Source organism: Canis lupus, chromosome 12 (assembly GCF_048164855.1).
Source record: "Canis lupus baileyi chromosome 12, mCanLup2.hap1, whole genome shotgun sequence".
Taxonomy (NCBI): Eukaryota; Metazoa; Chordata; class Mammalia; order Carnivora; family Canidae; genus Canis; species Canis lupus.
In genome coordinates, this window is record NC_132849.1 from 28,007,835 (window position 1) to 28,025,421 (window position 17,587).

General features: G+C 51.5%; 1 protein-coding gene across 1 annotated transcript; it reads right to left on the bottom strand.

Moving 5' to 3' along the window:
- Nucleotides 1–8: 8 nt before the first annotated feature.
- NT5DC4 (5'-nucleotidase domain containing 4) lies at nucleotides 9–17,299 on the bottom strand. The gene is given in 12 exon segments (XM_072768933.1): nucleotides 9–296; nucleotides 1,807–1,896; nucleotides 4,520–4,580; nucleotides 5,178–5,239; nucleotides 5,613–5,771; nucleotides 5,774–5,885; nucleotides 6,895–7,181; nucleotides 7,544–7,701; nucleotides 7,887–8,208; nucleotides 16,016–16,183; nucleotides 16,626–16,710; nucleotides 17,280–17,299. Coding segments are annotated over 11 exon segments (1,521 nt in total). The 3' UTR covers nucleotides 9–296; nucleotides 1,807–1,809.
- Nucleotides 17,300–17,587: the final 288 nt, after the last annotated feature.

Consider the following 17,587-nt stretch of genomic DNA (forward strand, 5'->3'; position numbering starts at 1 on the left):
GTCATAAGTTTGACTTTGTATATGTTCCTTTTTTTTAAAGATTTTATTTATTCATTCATTCATGAGAGACACAGAGAAAGGGGCGGGGGGCAGAGACACAGGCAGAGGGAGAAGCAGGCTCCACGCAGGGAGCCGGACGTGGGACTCGATCCCAGGTCCCCAGGATCACACCCCGGGCTGCAGGCTGCGCTAAACCGCTGAGCCACCTGGGCTGCCCTTTGTATATGTTCTAATGCCATGTATGCATCAAGCTCAAAGATGGTTGGGCTGTCTCATTTCCTGTCTTTCACAGTGACCTGGAGAGAAAGAACAGTTAATGAAGTCATGTAAAGCCAATTGAATATTATTGTTAATACTAGTAACAGAATCAAAGTACCCAAAAATGCTATTTTTAAAAAGAAATGTGTACAAATAAAACTGGATGTGAATGATGATGCAACTCAGGGGACCTAGGTAAAATAATTCTACTTGTTATGCCCATTTTCAAATGGTTCAAAGGCCACAGGGGATGTCTTCTAGGATGAGGACTCCCTTCTCCCTAAAAGACAAATTTTGGGGCTCCAATCTGTTACATTTAGATTTCAATATGACCTCTTTTTCTCTCTTCCATACTTTTCCATTGATCTGAAAAATATCTCAAGTAGAAGACTACTATTATGCCAGCCCATGTCCAGGATTCACTCAGCCTCAACGCAGCCCTCTTGGTCCTCATCTCTCTTTGCCCTCAGCCTTCTAAGAAACAAAGAAAGCTCGTCATGGGATCTGCCCTCCTGAGCTCACACAATGGCTCCCAATCCAGGGTAGAGAATGTGTCAAAATGCCCTAGTCTGGTTTGGGATGGAGATGAGGGGTAGAGAAATCAAACCACACACATATCCCCCAGAGAACTCGCAGTTCTGATGGGATTGTGTCCAGCCCTCTGGTGGGTCAAGATGGAAAAATAGTTGCAGACCACTGATAAAAGACTGCTAATGTACTTAAATTGTGAGCTCCTCCTAGGCATGAGTAAAGTAGCTTATGATTCGCTTTCTAAATTACTAGGCAAGCAGGAGGCACTTGGTAAACACTGATAGAAAAAATTCACACTGAGCCTAGAACTGCCCAGCCACAGGAAGCCCATGAAATGGCCATGTTAAAACTCAAGCCCCAGGAAGCCTCATGCCAGGCTCAGGGATGCAAAACCAGGCTAGGAGCCAAGCCACTCACAGGGGTACCAGGAGCACAAAGTGACAAAGGAGCTGAAGAAGAGGCCCTTCTCATTGTGTTTATAAAGGCTGTCTGGAGAGGAATCCTGGCTCAGAAGAGCACATGTTCTTTTCCAGAGTTGGGAATAGATTTGTCAGATGAATCAGCCAAAAGTGGTCTGGAGAGATGGGAGGCACCAGCTAACCTCTGCTGAACAAGACCTGTGAATCTGGGCTTCAAGCCAGTGCTTCCTGGCCCTAGGGGACCCAATGCCCCATTTTAAAAACAAACATTTTCATTTCTTCTTTCCTCTCCTGAATTGAGGTTCATAGATAATATAATTATTGTCTCTATAACTTTAAAAATCTATGTACTACTATAACAGGAGAAATAAAAAGAAAAGCAATTTATGATAAAATAATATCTATTTCTACATAAGTACTCAGGAATGATTACACTGAAGACAACAAAGATCCCACAAATCTCCAGAATGCCTCCTCAGTTTAATACCATTCCACTGGGAACCCCTAGCCTAGCCCATGGTAGTCCCAGGTAGCTGAGCTCCCACACACACAGCCAAGGGGCTCCTCCCAGCTCCTGTGGAAATGAGCAACCTGCCACCTTCTAGCAACTCGTTCTCTGGCTGTAGAAGAGGTAGGCGAGGGGATCCAGGTTAGCTCGTTCTTGCTCCACAGCTGATCCATGGGGCATCTGTAGAGACAAATGCAGGTGGAGATGGAGCAGCTCCCTCAGTGGCAAGGCTTTCTGGAAGCCCTCAGTTATGCATAGACAACAACCCATTCCACTCTGCCCACAGCTGCCAGCTTCCTGTCCAACGATGCTGCGCAAGAGGAAGCTCAGGAGGGTCAGCTGGAGAAGGCAGGTTCTGGCAGATGGACATCACTTTCTCAAAAATCCCAGGCCAGCATGGCTAAGTAAAGGTCAGATTTCTTTACATGCTTCACTCTGGTACTCAGGTTGCTTTTTCTTCACCTGTCTGGTCACTACTTTCATAATGACACCTTCATACTTTCATAACACCGATAACTAGGCTTCGGATCCCCAGGAATGCTCCAGCCCCGCTCATCTAAAAACCTGGAGATGAGATGAGGCTTCACCCAGAGGGCTCACTCCCCTCTGCCAGCGTGCAGCAGTGCAGTGCAGGGGACAGAGCATGTCCTCAGTTCTTCAAAAGCACTGGGTTTAAATCCTGGCTCTGCAGTCTCCCAGCAGCGTGACACAGCAAGTTACTTAGGATCTCTGCACTTCCATTTCGCCAATGGTACAATGAGGATTTTAAAAAACTACTGGTGGGTTATACTGAGCATTAAGCAAAATTACTTAAAAAAAAAAAAAAGGCAAAGGCCCCCAAGCCCAATGCAGGAAACCCAGGAGACACTCAGAAAATGGTTTTCCCCTCTTGAACATCTGGAAGGCAGCTGAGAGTGGCAAGCAAAGCAGGAAACAAGGAGCCCCGGAGAATACTTGCAAGTCCAGATCTTTGACACAAGACCACATGTCCTACGATGAAAATACTGACATTTCGTTGGGAGAACTGGCACGAGTGCTCAGGGAAGTGCTGCACTGGTGGGTCTCTCAGCTCCTGCTAACCCAGTGGCATCATCGCCACCCCCACTCCCTGCTCTTGACTCAGGAGTGTGTGCAGGTGTTCCAGAGGAAAACCAGCAGAGGTGTTTACTGTATCATCTACTGCTTCGTCCATTTCTTCTGAAGTCACTGTTAATTGAGGGTCGAGGGACTGCAGCCTTCCACCTAGCAGCTGGCACCCTTTCTACTAAGGAAATACCGAGGTAATGTGGTCTCAGCTTAAAGCAGGTGTGAAGGCTGGGCAGGAAGCAAACCTCCCCAGCAGAGCCATCCCATCTCCATAACTGTAACTCCTCCCCTGCATTTTTTTATATCACCACAGTTCCCTGCCAGGCTTTGACCCACTTGTGTCTGGAGGTGGGAGATTGGGTCTATAGTGACCTTGAAAGCTCTTGGCGGGGCTGGGGACCAGCTGGGGCAGAGGATCGGGGATGCCAAGGATGGTCTAGGACCCACCAGCTCTGGGCCTGCCTGAAACAGCGAGCTGAGCGGCTAGCGCAGAGGCTGAGGCAGGTGGCAGCGTGGAGGTCTGCACAGCGCGGCAGCTGCTTGGAGAAGAGCGTCTGGCGGAAGCTGCAGCGGAACAGGCTGCCCTTCGTGCTGTAGCACAGGGCCCGCTCCTCCGTGACACGCTGGGAGAGGAGCGATCCCACCCACCTGGACCTGCATCACCCAGAGCCGACCCTACCCTGCTGGGGCTGGGCCCCCTCTGCCCTCCCTGAGTCTGTCGCCCCAGGACATTGGAGCCTCTCTCCCCGTAGGGAAGAAGCTAAGTTCTCTAAACCCAGAGGCGGCGCGTGGTGCTTTGGGAGGTGGGCAGCTCTCCACTTTGCGCCGGGCCCCCCTCCCTGCTTTCCTCATGGTTACCTGCCTGGACCTGGAGAATGACCACCCAGACTAAACGCTCAGCTTAAGGTAGTTTCTGATGCCCCGACAGAGGGCTCTGCAGAGGCCCGCGCACTGGACCCCATGCCTGCCCCCTTGCAGGCCCCCACCTCATCACTAGACCTTGCTTTTAGCATCTAGAGAACTGGCCTGGACATTTCCTCCCAGACTGATCAAAAGCATGCTATCGCCCCCCTCTGAGCCTCCGTTTCCTCATCTGGAAAATAAAGAGAACTGCCCCTGCCGAGCCCACTTCTCAGGGCTATGGAAGGATCCAGTAGCGTGCAAGGGGCCCTATACCCCGCCAAAGGCTCCGCAGAGATCTTCCATTATTGGGCCCAGCGGGCTCTGGGTAAGCCAAATGGCCTCAATCCCGTCCACCGGGCCTGTGGGACTCCCCCAGCTTCGGTGGCTGCTCAGGAGCGCCACAGGGCGTCTCCCCTCCTCCTTTCCCCAGGACCCGTCAGCTCCCTGGCCCTAAACCCCACCCTCCGGGGCGGCGCCTCCAGCTGCCCCAGGCACGGATCACAGCTGGCCCGTGGGTCACAGCAGGCCCCAAGCGGGCAGGCTGCCGCGTCTCGAGGAGGGTTCCCGGAGACTGCGAGATGCGCCACCCCCCGACCCCCCTCGCCCCCGCTCCTTCCCCGCAACCCCGGGCTAAACTCAGCCCTTCCGCGCCGGACCTCTGCTGTCATTTGGAACGTGGGCCGGCAGAGGGCGCCGGCAGACAAGGACAGGTGGCGCTGGGCGGAGGCTGCGGGACGGGACCGGCGGATGGGGGCACACACCCCACTCCCCCAGCCCCGCCGGGGTCTCCTCCTCACTCAGCACTCACTCTTACCTGCATCTCCCTCTTGATGGAGCTCATGACTTGCAACCTATAGCTGCTCCCATCCGTGTGCCTAGTGCAAAAATGGCCACATGACCCAGGAGAAGAGGAACCTGGCCTCCAAGCTCCAGACACAACCTCCCTAGACCACAGGGGGGTCAGAGGGCATTCACGGGCACCCAGTGAGGCCCCTGAGCTGGGTGCGCATACACGTGGGTGAGAAGATAGGCAGTCTGAGTCCATGATGAGTGGGTAAGGAGGAAGGGCCTAGAGGTCACACACAGTGTGGCCCAAGGGGGGCACAGGGATCCCAAAATCCAGTTTACTAGGGAAGCCCAGCCTGGAACAGAACTAGATTTCCTGACTACCCTGACCAGGACCCTCCATCCCCCCTCTGCAGGCAGGGATCGACCCTACCCTGGGCCCTTCAGGGCTCTCGAGGTACAGCTTTACCAGGTGCATGTCCAACCTCTTCAGCTCCTCCCTCCACTCTGAGAAGTTGACCGGGGACAGCAGGGGGGTGGGGGGAGTGACAGTCCTGCCTACCTTTGTCTGCTCCAGGCCCAGGTCCACCATGTGGTGAGGGTAGAGAGGTCACCAGGGGTCTACACACCTCTCCCCCCACCACCACCCCAAACTGTGTGCATAACATCCTTCACCCCCTCCTTACATCAAGTGAAGCTCCACCCAGAGCAAAGCAGAGACAGCAAAGGTCCTGTGGGACAGGTAAGGAAGCCCGTCAGGGAGTCAGGTGACCCACCCGAAATCACATGCCAATGACTCAAACCCATCTCTTAGAACAAACCAGAATTGTTAAGGCTCATAGTCACTCCCGCCCCTGAGGATACTTTAAGTCATTCCCAGGTCGGGGAGTGTACCTTCCACTCTCTAAGAGTCCTCAGATGAGTGGGGAGGGCAGAGTCAGGTGAGGAAGGAAGCCTCAGACTACAGAAACACCACAGTACTCAGGAGTGAGGAGAGAGAAGTTGAGTCGGCTTTGCCCTTTCTGGCTGTGTGACTTTGGGCAAGCGGCTTAGCCTCTCTGGATCTGTTTCCTCGTTTACAAAGTAGACCACAGAGTGGACCATATTATTATAGTCACTACCAACCCCCAAAAGGAAACAGAGCAAGATGATGAAGGGGCAGGCCTCTGCACTAGTGGCCAGCGCCCCCCTACCTGGCCCTGACCCCTCCACAGCTCACCCTTCCCTTGGACCCAGACGCCCAGCTCCCGGGACAGCTCAGGAACCCCCATGCAAGTCCACAGCCCTGCTGCTTCTTAGACTTGAGGCTGTCCTTGAAGATGTGGTCCCCGATGTACAGAATATCCTTCCCATGCACCCCGAGCAGCTCGCGCACCTCGTCCGAGGAGCCTGCCCTGCCAACGGGACACAGGCTTGCTCATGGCCCCTCTCCCGGCGGACAGGTTGGGGACACGGGCTCCCAGTCAAGGTAGGGCGCCTGCGGAGGCAGGGGGGCCAGGAGGGAGCTGGTGCGTCCAGAGTCAACCGCACGGTGCTGGTGGGGCCCCGGGCAGGGGCCCAAGTCCTGCTGGGGCAGGGGGCACCCAGGTCAGAGAGAGCCGGCGGCAGCGAGCGGCAGGGAGCGGCAGGGATAACCATGGGGTGCGGGAGGAACGACGCGACAGCGGGCCCCGAAGGGGAACCCTGGTTCCCGGGCTCCAGGGACAGACAGAGCAGCAGGGAGGCAGCTGCCAAGGGCAGGTCAAGCCTGAGGGGCAGCCTCCCTCCCCACAACGAGGCCACAGGGCCCTCAGCCCCCCACTAGGGCCACTACCCTGTTGCTCTGTCTGGGCCCCGTGCCCTCGGCAGAGAGGCGCGCTCAGTGTGTCTACCACAGTCTGGTCCCAGGAGGACGTCCGGGGCCCGGCTGAGGCCCGACCGTGACACAGCCCGCGGCTCCTGCGGTCACTGCCCACCCCCCACCTTGCTTGGCAGGGGCACCGGCCCAGGTTCAGCCGCTCTGCGCCGGGGGAAGCTTGCCAGCCCCGAGGTCACAGCCCATCCACGTGCGCCGCAGCACCCCTGGATCTGGCTCCCCAGCCTCCCTGACCATGCCCTCGCCGGCTTGAGGAAGTGCTCAAAAGGAGTTCGTGGGAGCAGGTGTAGGATACTGTGCGGGCTCTCCTGGCAGCCTCCAGAGCCCCTTGCAGCGCTCATGCCCGGTCAGCGACCCAGGGACACAGGATAGGAGTGCCATTGGTGACTTAGAGCCCCGCTCACCCGTTAGCCTGCCAGTGACTCCTGGTCACACACGGTGCCACAGGGTGTGTCACACACTCCCCTCTCTTGGGTCTGCCACAGCCTGATCTCACCCCCTTGCATCTCCTCCAACGTCCGACTGCCTTTTTGTGGCCTCCCCCCCACCCCCCAAAAGGTCCTCCCTTAGCCTGGCTGAGGTCACTGGCCTCCCACCCCCTGCTCTCTCTGACCACTTCCAGGGAGGCCCATGTGTGGGAGACGCCCCCTCCCACACTTGGTTCTTCCTCAAGGGGAGAGCCAGACAGGAGAGAGGCATCACTCTGGTCCTGGAAGGAAGAGGCTTCAGAAGGAGTGAAGAGGTTCCCATGCCGATAGCTAGTGTCACAGCTGGGGCAGGCCGAGAGGACAGGGGAGGCTGATGAGGCGGCTGAGGTGACCACCAAACCTGGACCCTATACCAGAGTCAGCCCTCGAACCACACTGGGTTTATGTCCCAGCTATGCTGGAAGGAGTGTCACCTGTGCTGAGGGTCATCCTTTGGGGGGCATGGGGGTGGGGCCTGCAGTGAAAGCCTTCCCACTGAGCTCTTAGAGCCCCTCAGCAGGGGTCTTTGCTCCTTGACAGGGACCCCAGTTCAGAGCCTGGGCCCTGGGCAGTGGCAGTGTCCAGTCGGTCACTCAGGGCTGGACAGGGCACAGGACACCCTGGGTATAGCGGGAGCAGCCAGAGAAGTCCACCATGCAGACCTACAGGTAGGTTTCTGGGGTGGAGAGGCCAGTCAGTCCCTGGCCCAGGGATCCAGGCAGCACCCCACCCAAGCCAGAGCTGGGTGCCCCGAGGACACCCCTATCCTGCCCTCACCAGGCAGGTTGAAGAGCCTGTTGAGGATGTGGAACCTCTACAGGCCATCCCTCTGAATGAACTTGCTGGGGTGGAAGCTCCAGATCTCTGCCCTGGGGTGGGGGGAGTGGGCTGGGTGCACTCAATGGCCCCTCCCTAGTGGCCCATTCAAGCCCTGCCATTCCATCCCACCTCCACCCACCCCTGCTCTCCCTCTTTTATCCAGCGGGCATTGTTACGCCTCTGCTGTGAGCCCCAGTCTCTCCTCCCACCTCCTTCTTTCCTCCAGCATCTTTGCTCTCCACCCCTTGTCCCTTATTCTGAAAGGCAGGTGAGGCCATGGGTGCCCACCTTCAGCAGGTTCCTATCAAGCACATCAAACACCAGCCCCCCAGGGAGAGAGTGCAGAGGCCTTGGATGGGGGTGCCAGGGCTGGCAACTGGCCACTGCCTCCCTCCCCAGCAAGCTCATACACCTAGTGGGGGAGGAGGTGTCGCAGGTGTAACGCAGGATCTCACGTGGGTACCCCACGCACACTGGGCACTCCAGCAGTAACTCAAAGGCCAGTGCCTCATAGGCTGGAGATTTATAAGCTGTGGGAATCGAAGTGGCCGATAAGCAGAATCTCAGAATCAGAAAAAAAGTGGTATCAAGTGAATATCAAGAGCAGAGCAATTGAGACATTGAGTGTAGAGCTGCAAAGAGTCCTGAGGGCCCTCAGTGCTGATTTTACAACAAATCACTATGACTGCCATTTACAGCTTCAACCTGGATCATCTGAAAAGACATATGGATGTAGCATGTCCTCTTTTTAAAAGGAAGACAAGGGCAGCCCCGGTGGCTCAGCAGTTTAGCGCCACCTTCAGCCCAGGGTGTGATCCTGGAGACCCAGGATTGAGTCCCACATTAGGCTCCCAGCATGGAGCCTGCTTCTCCCTCTGCCTGTGTCTCTGCCTCTGTGTGTGTGTGTGTGTGTGTGTGTGTGTGTGTGTGTCTCATGAATAAATAAATAAAATCTTTTAAAAAAAATAGAATGATGAAGTAAGAATCTGGAGATTCAGGAGCTATAGTCCCTCACTGGATGGATGGATGGATGGATGGACGGACAGATGGACAGTTGGATAGACGGATGGATGGATGTTTATATAAATAAGTGGGTGAGGGGGTGGATGGATGGATGGATGGACAATTAGATGAGTAGATAAATGGACAGATGGACCATAAATGGCAGGCTTTATTGAGAGTATCAGAGGAATATCAAGCTTCAGAAAGCAGGATTTCCAGTCTGTTTCACCCATAATCCTGTGATTTTTGCTCATGTTGAGTCAACCTTTTAAAAATCACTCTTTCCAGAGCACCTGGGTGGCTCAGTTGGTTGGGCATCCAACTCTTGATTTTGGCTCAGGTCTCAATCTCAGGGTCATGAGATCGGGCCCCATGTCAGGCCCTGAGTCAAGCTCCACACTGGGCTGGAGTCTGCCCTCTCCCTCTGCCTCTCCCCCCTCATGCTCTCTCTCTCTCTCAATAAATAAATAAAATCTTTAAAAAAATAAAAATTACCCTTCCTATGGTACTTTGCATGGTTCCCATCTAGTCAGAAACAAAGGAGCACAGGGGGGTCTTGGTTATAGGAAATCACTGGGAAGTTCCTAGCCCTAGCCCTTCCACTGGGAGTCAACACACAACACTTGCTTTTCCTATAGGCAAACATGGGGTTCCATGTTCATGAAAGCTTCCCTTTCACCTGAGGACAGGGAGGTCAGCCAATGACGTTCGTACACTCTGTCACTTCAGCTCTTTCTTGGGCCACTTCTCCAAATGCACTCCCAGCCACCTCCTGGAGGGGACTGAATGACGTGAGGCTTATGCCTGGTCGTGCTTGTAGCTGGCAACTACTGCCCATCACTTCTCTGTGGGGCCTGTTGTGACCTGCGCTGGCACAGCTAGGAGCCAGCTTCTCCTCGTGTTTGTGTCTGCTGAGGTGGCCAGTCTCTGCTCCCATCCCAGGACATGGAGAGCTCCTTAACCACCTACAGGTCCAGCTAGAGAAGGACCTTTGGCTGTCACAGGGCCCTCTTGACCTTGACTCCTGTGCCACTGTCACACATGTGAGGCTTGCTTCATTTCAGAACCCTTCAGGAAAAGATTTGTCATAGTAACAGTAAAAGAATCCTTGCATTGCGCTTACCACGAGGCAGGCCTCAGACCAACCCTATGAGACAGGCCTCGTGCTATTCCAAATTTACAAACGACTGAACAGAGGCACTGAGGAGTTTAGCATCTTGCCCAGATGTACAAAACTAATACACAGCAGAGCAAGGACTGCACCCAGAGGCCAGGCTCTGTGCTCTGGTCCCCACAAATGTGCTTAGGACAGTGTACCAGTCAGCACTTCTCAAACTGTGAGGTGCATAGGAATTACCTGGGGTCTGGTTAAGTGCAGCTACTGATTTAGCAGGTTTGAGGTGGGGCCTGAGAGTTTACATCTCTAACAAGTGCCCAAATCATCACTGGCATGATGCCAGCCGCATTCACCACATTTGGGTGACAAGGGTGTAGCGTTAGCGGCATGTGCAAATCACCTGGGGAGCTAGATCACCTGTTGATGAGTGAGCATCAGCCAGGCAAGTGCAGGTGGGGGGGCATTCGAGCCCAGGAGGACTGAGTGCTGAGTACTGAGTGACAGCCTGGCAGGTGGGCAGACCTTCTCCCTCTCCGAGATTCGCATGTAACTGGTCCAGAGTGGGACCTAAGTATTGGGCATTTTTTACTCCTTAGGTGAGTATAACGTACAACAGTTCAGGACTTCACTTTAAAAAGACATTTAACAAATCAAGCCAACACCAGATACAGTGGGTGCACATGGAGGCTGAAGCTGCCCTATCCTTGGGCCTTGGGAATCTCATCCCTCGTGGAAACACCTAGCATTTTTTGAAAACTATGTCTTCAGTTCATTTTCTCATTTGATTCTCACCTCACCCCTGTACTGTGGATATTATTACTATTATTACCATCTTCTTCTCTTTCTAGAGGAGGAAATGGAGGCTGAGCCAAGTTGAGGGCTTGCTTCCTCTTCATTCTCTGAGCATTTGCTTTTTCCTTCACTAACCCTCCTCTTAAAGACCTGATGCCACCACAAACAATACCACCACCCACTCTCTGGGGAAGGTTCTGGGGCAAACATCCCTGCTGATTTCCATGTAGTCTGCCCTGAGTCTCAGCCACAGCCCCATCCCAGTTGGCAGGGTGGCGGGGGAGGGGTGGTCCTTAGTCCCTCTTCCACTTGGCCCAGTAGACAGATGGAGGGCAGGGGTAAGAATAGATATCCCTGTTGCAGGCACCTAGGTAGCTCAGATGGTTGAGCAACTGACTCTTGATTTCAACTCAGGTCATGGTCTCAGAGTCGTGGAATCGGGCCCTGAGGCTGGTTCTGCGCTCAGCAAGGAGTCTGCTTTCTCTCTCTCGCTCTCTCTCAAATAAATACATCTTTAAAAAGAAAAAAAAAAAAAAAACAAGACTAGAAATCCTTACAGTTGCACTGGTCCAGGAGCTCTGCTCAAGGTATAAAGGAGTGGAGGGCAGAAGGGGAGGGGTCAGCAGCCAGATGTTTTTGTTGAGCTTGAAATCCTCTGCAAGCCTGGCCACTATCTCCTGTTGAATCAGGCAGGACGTGGAGAGAGCATGGGACCTGGGCCTGTCCTCCAGGCCACATTCCGAGAATGACCACGCCCTCCACATACACCATTTGTTGTCAGCAGTCACTATCCCCTCCCCAGGCTTCAGGCAGATCCAGTCCCAAGAATTCCCATTTCGTTTGAATCCTCCAGTTCTGAGAATCCATCCTTTACAAAACCACCTAGGAAAGAAAAAAGCTAAATGTAAGATGATTCATGAAAAAGAATAGACCACCTCAGTGTCCAACGAAAGAGCACATCTGTATCTTTAAACAGTTGAACAAACTTTACTAATTGTGGTTAAGAAGCTGAACTCAAAAACTGCTAAAGACAGAATGCCACGCAAGAAAAAAAGCAGAACACAAAATTGCTTTTGCACTGGCGTGCCAACCATTTACAAAATGCAGACACAAAAGGACTGGAGACAATAACTCAAAATAAACAACAGCTTAATGTGCGTATGAGTCACGCAGGGGTGGTCAAAATGTAAGGTTATATTTAATTTCCTGTCTTTAGTATCTCAATATTCTGATACATGGCTTGAAAATGAAAAAAAAAAAAAAAAGAGCTACATGAAGTGACATAGAAACTCGAGAAATACTTATGCCAAATGAAAATAGCAGAATACAAAATGCTATATAATTGATATTTTTGTTTTAAATAAGACTTTTTATTTCCCCTGAAGAATGGGCCCCCTGATCATACCAATATCTAGCACCCATGTCCTGAGCACAGGATGCTGCCCATGAGGTCCAGAGGCAGCCAGCCAGAGCGACCGGGGAACTCCTCTGTTAGGGGTGAGGGCAGTCCCCAGAAGAAAGTGATGCCAGCCAGATTTTACAAAGAACTCCCAGCAGGACAACTACAAGTATGAAAGTAAGAAGGTGTGCAACGAGCCCACAACTCTTTCTGGGAGACCCAAAGAGGTAAGGTAGGGAAGCAAAACCAGATCAGGAAAAGTCCTATGTTCTACTAAAGAACTTGACCTCACGGAGCTTAGGGGGCTCAGTTGATTAAGCATCTGCCTTCCACTCAGATCATGGTCTCAGGGTCCTGGGATTGGGCAGCCTGGGTGGCTCAGCGGTTTAGTGCCGCCTTCAGCCCAGGGCGTGATCCTGGAGACCCGGGATCGAGTCCCACCTCAGGCTCCCTGCATGGAGCCTGCTTCTCCCTCTGCCTGTGTCTGCCTCTCTCTGTGTGTGTCTTTCATGAATGAATAATAAAATCTTAAAAAAAAAAAAAAATCAGGGTCCTGGGATCAAGTCCCGCATTGGGTTCCCTGTTCAAGGGGGGGAACCTGCTACTCCCTCCCCCCTCTGCTTGTGCTCTCTATTTCTGTCTCGCTGTCTCTTAAATTTTTAAAAATCAAAAGAAAGAAAAGAACGGACAAACTTGACCTTGACCCTAAAGGAGCTGCCTCTGGGGGCGCCTCGGTGGCTCAGATGGTTAAGCATCTGCCTTAGGTTCAGGTCATGATCTCTGCATCCTGGGAGCCCTGTGGTCCTAGGATCGGCCCCAAGGCTTTGGCATGTGGCTGTCTCCTCAATGAAGAGTCTGCTTCTCTCTCTGCCTCTGCCTCTCCCCCTGCTTGTACTCTCTCTGTCTCTCTCTCAATCTCTCAAATGAATAAATTTTTTTAAAACTTTTTAAAGCTGCCTCTGGCGTCAGTGCCAAGGACTGGCCAGCTAGGAAAAGGGACAGCTACTGAGAGGTCACTGCAGTAGCCCTGGCAGTGGTGTGGTGTGCCTGAATTAAAGGGAACAGAGAGAGGAGGGGTAAGCAGAGAGTCACTGGGGTAGTCAGGACCTGGGAATGATGAACTGGAGGTGATTCTAAGGAAGGAAAAAGCTAAGACACTGAAAAGCCACAGGTATAGGGGCCACCAACTCAGAGATGACAGCAGGAAATAAAAGGGTTTGTTGGCAGGGCATGAGGTGGGGAGACGGCTCTGGGTCTGCAAACCCCTACCTGAAGTCCAAGGGGCCAGATATGTTTCAATATTTTCTGAGTTTAAGAAGGTAATACATGATTTACTGTATATATGCACAATCACACCCTTGATGGGTCTGGGACAAGAGCCCATAACCAAACACATTGACATTCCTGCAGCCAACGTATGAATATTCATTCACACGAAGTGGGTATATAACTCCAATAAACAAGTTCATGTCAGGGCCCGTTCAAGGCTTGCCACCAAATGAGTTTGGAAAATCCTTTCAGTTTGGGGATCTAGGGATTGAGGAGGAAGGAAGTTGCATTGGTATCTATGGTAGCTAATGACCCAAGAGGGCCCTTCAGCAGAGATGAGAGCTGAGGACAGAGCCCCAGGAACAACCACCTGGGGATGGACACAGGAGAGGAGACAGCAAAGGAGGCTGAAAGGGAGCAGCCAGATTTGCAGGAGAGAAGTAGAAAAGGCTTTCCCCGAAACCTTGTGGGGAAAGAGCCATAAGCAGGGACAGGGCCACAGAAAGGCCAAGTCAGAGAACCCCCAAATGTCACCTACAAATGACAAAGGTAGGTCAGAGGAGACCTGAACCAATGGAGCGTCAGAGTCAAGATGACGACAGCTGAGTGGGGCAGAGGGTAGGGAAGCAGGAGTAGCATGAAAGAGGCTCCCCTTGCAGGGGTGTTGACCACAAAAGAAATGAGACTGGGCACAGTAACCAGACTGATAAACCAAAAAATGTGGTGCAGCTGCCAGATTGGGGTGTCAATAAGCAACAAAGAGGAAGAGAAAAGAAAGCAGCTTATGGAGATAATGTGTGTCCACCAAAGAATGGGTAAATAAATGGAGATACGTCCATCCAATGGAATTAGCAGTGAAGAATAACTACACTGTCCACAACACCATGGGCAGATCGTACAGACATACGATGCATAAGAATTCATGTACTTTATTGTATGTACCTTATTCCTCAATAAAAAAAAAAATTCAGGATGATGGAATTTAAGGTTTCAGATGTGGAGCAGTCTGGGAGAAGACAAGGCCAAGTGCTGCCTTGCCGGGTGGAGCTGAAGCAGGTCCAAGGGAGCCTGATGGGGTCTGGGAGGCGAGGGAGGTCTGTGCTCCACTGACAGAGAAATCATTCAGCAGTTGAGGTAGATGATTGTAAGGACAGCTCCGAAAGCTCTTCTTGGAGGAGCAACTCCTGGGCAACTCCGGCTCCGCTCCGCTGAGGCTGCCAGTCCCGCTGTCCCCTCCCAGTCCCCCAGTGCATCGCAGCTCCCCCTGGGCCCGCCCTGCCCAGGACTGTGGACCCAGCGCCCACCACCACTCACTCACATCCTCCCCCCACACCCGCAAACCTGGATAAAGAGGTTAGGGAATCCATAGAGGGGAGTGGCCCTTGCCAGCGCCTTTACAATCAGGCTGGTCGCAGACTCCTTTTTCCCTTGGATGGGGTTCCCAAACCAGGAGAGGGGCTCTCTTGCAAATGAGATTTCTGAGAATACTCCCTCCCACATGGGCCCACCTGCCAGCCACTCCAGGGCCCACAGGGTATGACACGGTTTACGGAGGAGGCCCCAGGGAGCAAGACAGAAGAGGTGCCTGGCATAGCAGCTATTGTCATCCCAGATTACTGTCAACCCAAAATGGTCAGAATGTTGACTTCATGAGTCTTACTTTTCTCTTCCATAAAATTGGGAGGTCTTGTTACTTTTCTTTTTTTCTTTTAGGATTTTATTTATTTTTTCATGAGAGACACACACAGAGAGGCAGAGACACCAGGCAGAGGAAGAAGCAGGCTCCCTGCTGGGAACCCATGCGGGACTGGATCCCAGGGCCCCGGGATCAGAACCTGAGCCAAAGGCAGAGCTCAACCACTGAGCAACCCGGGGGTCCCTAAATTACTTTTTTGAAGGAGACGTGTTAGAGGGACGGGAGGGTGGCTGCTCTGGAAGGGCAGGGTGACAGTTCACAGATTTCTCAAATCCAGACTAAGCAGCCATAGCAGCGGCCCAGGAGGCTCAGCGCTCCAGCCTGAGATCCGTCTCAGGGGTTCTGGGCGGCGCAAGCTGAGCTCGGTGCAAGGATTCTAGGGCAGCAAGAGACTGACCTAATTAAACACCTGGCCTTATTCTTAGACAAGGAGCCCCAGTTAGGGCCCCTGGACAGCCACCACGCAAAGGCACAGCCCTAGAGGTGACTGGAATAATTCTTATTTTAAATAGCAGTTACTTCTGATTATAAAAGTAGTACATACTCATCATAGAACATCTGGAAAATACGGAAAGCACAGAAAAGAGAACGCGAGCCAGAGATAACCACTAGTTTTGCTTCTTTCCTCACAGTCTTTGTCTATTCATACTTACATGTTTGACACTTGGCAGAAGTGCTTATTCACATGATGTAAGTGAAAAAATATACAAAGTTATAGAGAGCATGATCCTGTATTTGTTATATAAATTAGGATTGTCATATGGCTATAGTTCTGTATCCCATTTATCCACTCAGTATTAAAATGCAAACATCTCCCCCGTTCATTAAACATCCAGCTACTTGATTCTTATGGCTGCATAGTATCCATCATATAGAATAAAATATAAACTATGACCTTGTGATGGGGCATTTAGGTTGTTTCCAATTTGTCAAATAACTCTGTTATGAACCTCCCTGCATATCCCCGGTTATTTTCTTGACCTAGATTTCTAGAAGTAAAAATTATTTTAGGACTCTCATTATACGTTGCCAAATGGCTTTTCAAACATTCCAAGCAACTGGTCCTGCCACTAGCAAAGTATGGGATTTCGTAGTGCCCATGGCATACCTTGATTCCTATAATAACCAGGGCTTCTTTATCAGTTGGTGGTAAATCCAGATCCAACCCAGAGGCCACGTAGGCAGGTAAAGCAGTTCCCCAGACCCATCTAGGACTCTGTGACTGATCACAGCCCTTGCAATTTGCTCGGCATAAGCCAGTTTTCACAAGGTGAGGCTGCAGTAACAAAAGATCCAGAGTTTTAGGAGCTCATGACAAGCAAGGTTTATTTCTCACCCATATTACTCATAAGATGTGGATCAGCTGTGGCTTTTGACCAAATGTCCCCTGGTTCTGGGACCCAGGCTGACAGAACAATCTCTGTCTCCATTCTCATGTCCAAGGACAAAGACACAGCAGGAGCCCATGCTGGCTCTGAAAGCTCTGACTCGGACATGGCAGGTGTCACCTCGGCTCACTTCCATCAGCCCAGGGAGGTAATGTGGCCAAGGCTGATGCCAGTGAGGGGACATGTCCACTCCTCCCACGGGGATGCACTCACTGAAGGTCATATTCAGGGGTACAGAAGCTCTATGGAGTGGACAGGAAATACCTGGAAACAAAATTATAATTGACCACAGCCACGCCCTCAGAAACAATGCTTGGTATTTGTCATCACCTCCAGTACTGAATCTGACATCGGAATGTCCAGCAGCCAGAATGCCTCCTCATACAGAAACCCCGATGCCCTAGAAGGCTTCCCACTGGCCAATGAAGAGGGTCACTTAGGTTTGCCCTTTATACGAATACAAGAAAAAATACATATGTTTGTGTGAGTGATTACGTGTATATATTTATAGGTAGCTCCATTAAAAATAGTAAAGATATATTGTTAAATTTTTAAAAGGCAAAAGAAGGGGTGCCCAGCTGGCTCAGTCAGAAGAGCATATCGCTCTTGATCTCAGGGTCGTGAGCTAGACCCCCACGTGGGGTGTAGAGATTACTTAAATAAATAAATGTCTAAAGAAAAGCCTTATGTATAACAGGCTACCATTTATTTTTAAAAGAGAATACATATACATAATGTATGTAATTTATGCTTATATATGCATAAAATATCTCCAAAAAATCAATAAGAAGCTGGTAACAGTGGTTATTTTAGGAAAGCAAACGTGGGGACTGATGGTGGAGGGGAGAGGCTTGCTTTGCATGCTATATTCGGTTTTCTACAGTTTGGATTGTTTTCTTTTCTTTTTTTTTTTTTTTTGGATTGTTTTCCTTGTGTTTATATCACCTTTCATTGTCCTTTCCCAACCCTTTCTCACACACTCACTGTTGCTCCTCTTCCTCCATCGCTCCCATATTAGGGTGTCCTGACTCCCACTCCTAGAGCCTCAGAAAGCAGAATTTCCAGAAAACACCCAAAACCCTAAGAAAAACAAATAGCAAGAGTTATAAAAAAAAAAAAAAAAAAAAAACATTCATGCTCCAACAGGCCAGGCCACCTCACATCATGCTCGTGACTGACCGCCAGAGAAACCCCTTCCAGTAAGGTAAGATCAAAAGATAGAGCTGAACTTCTCTTGCATGAGTCAGGAGTCTTGCTCCCGAGAGGAAGGTAGACAGACGGTGAGAAAAGGA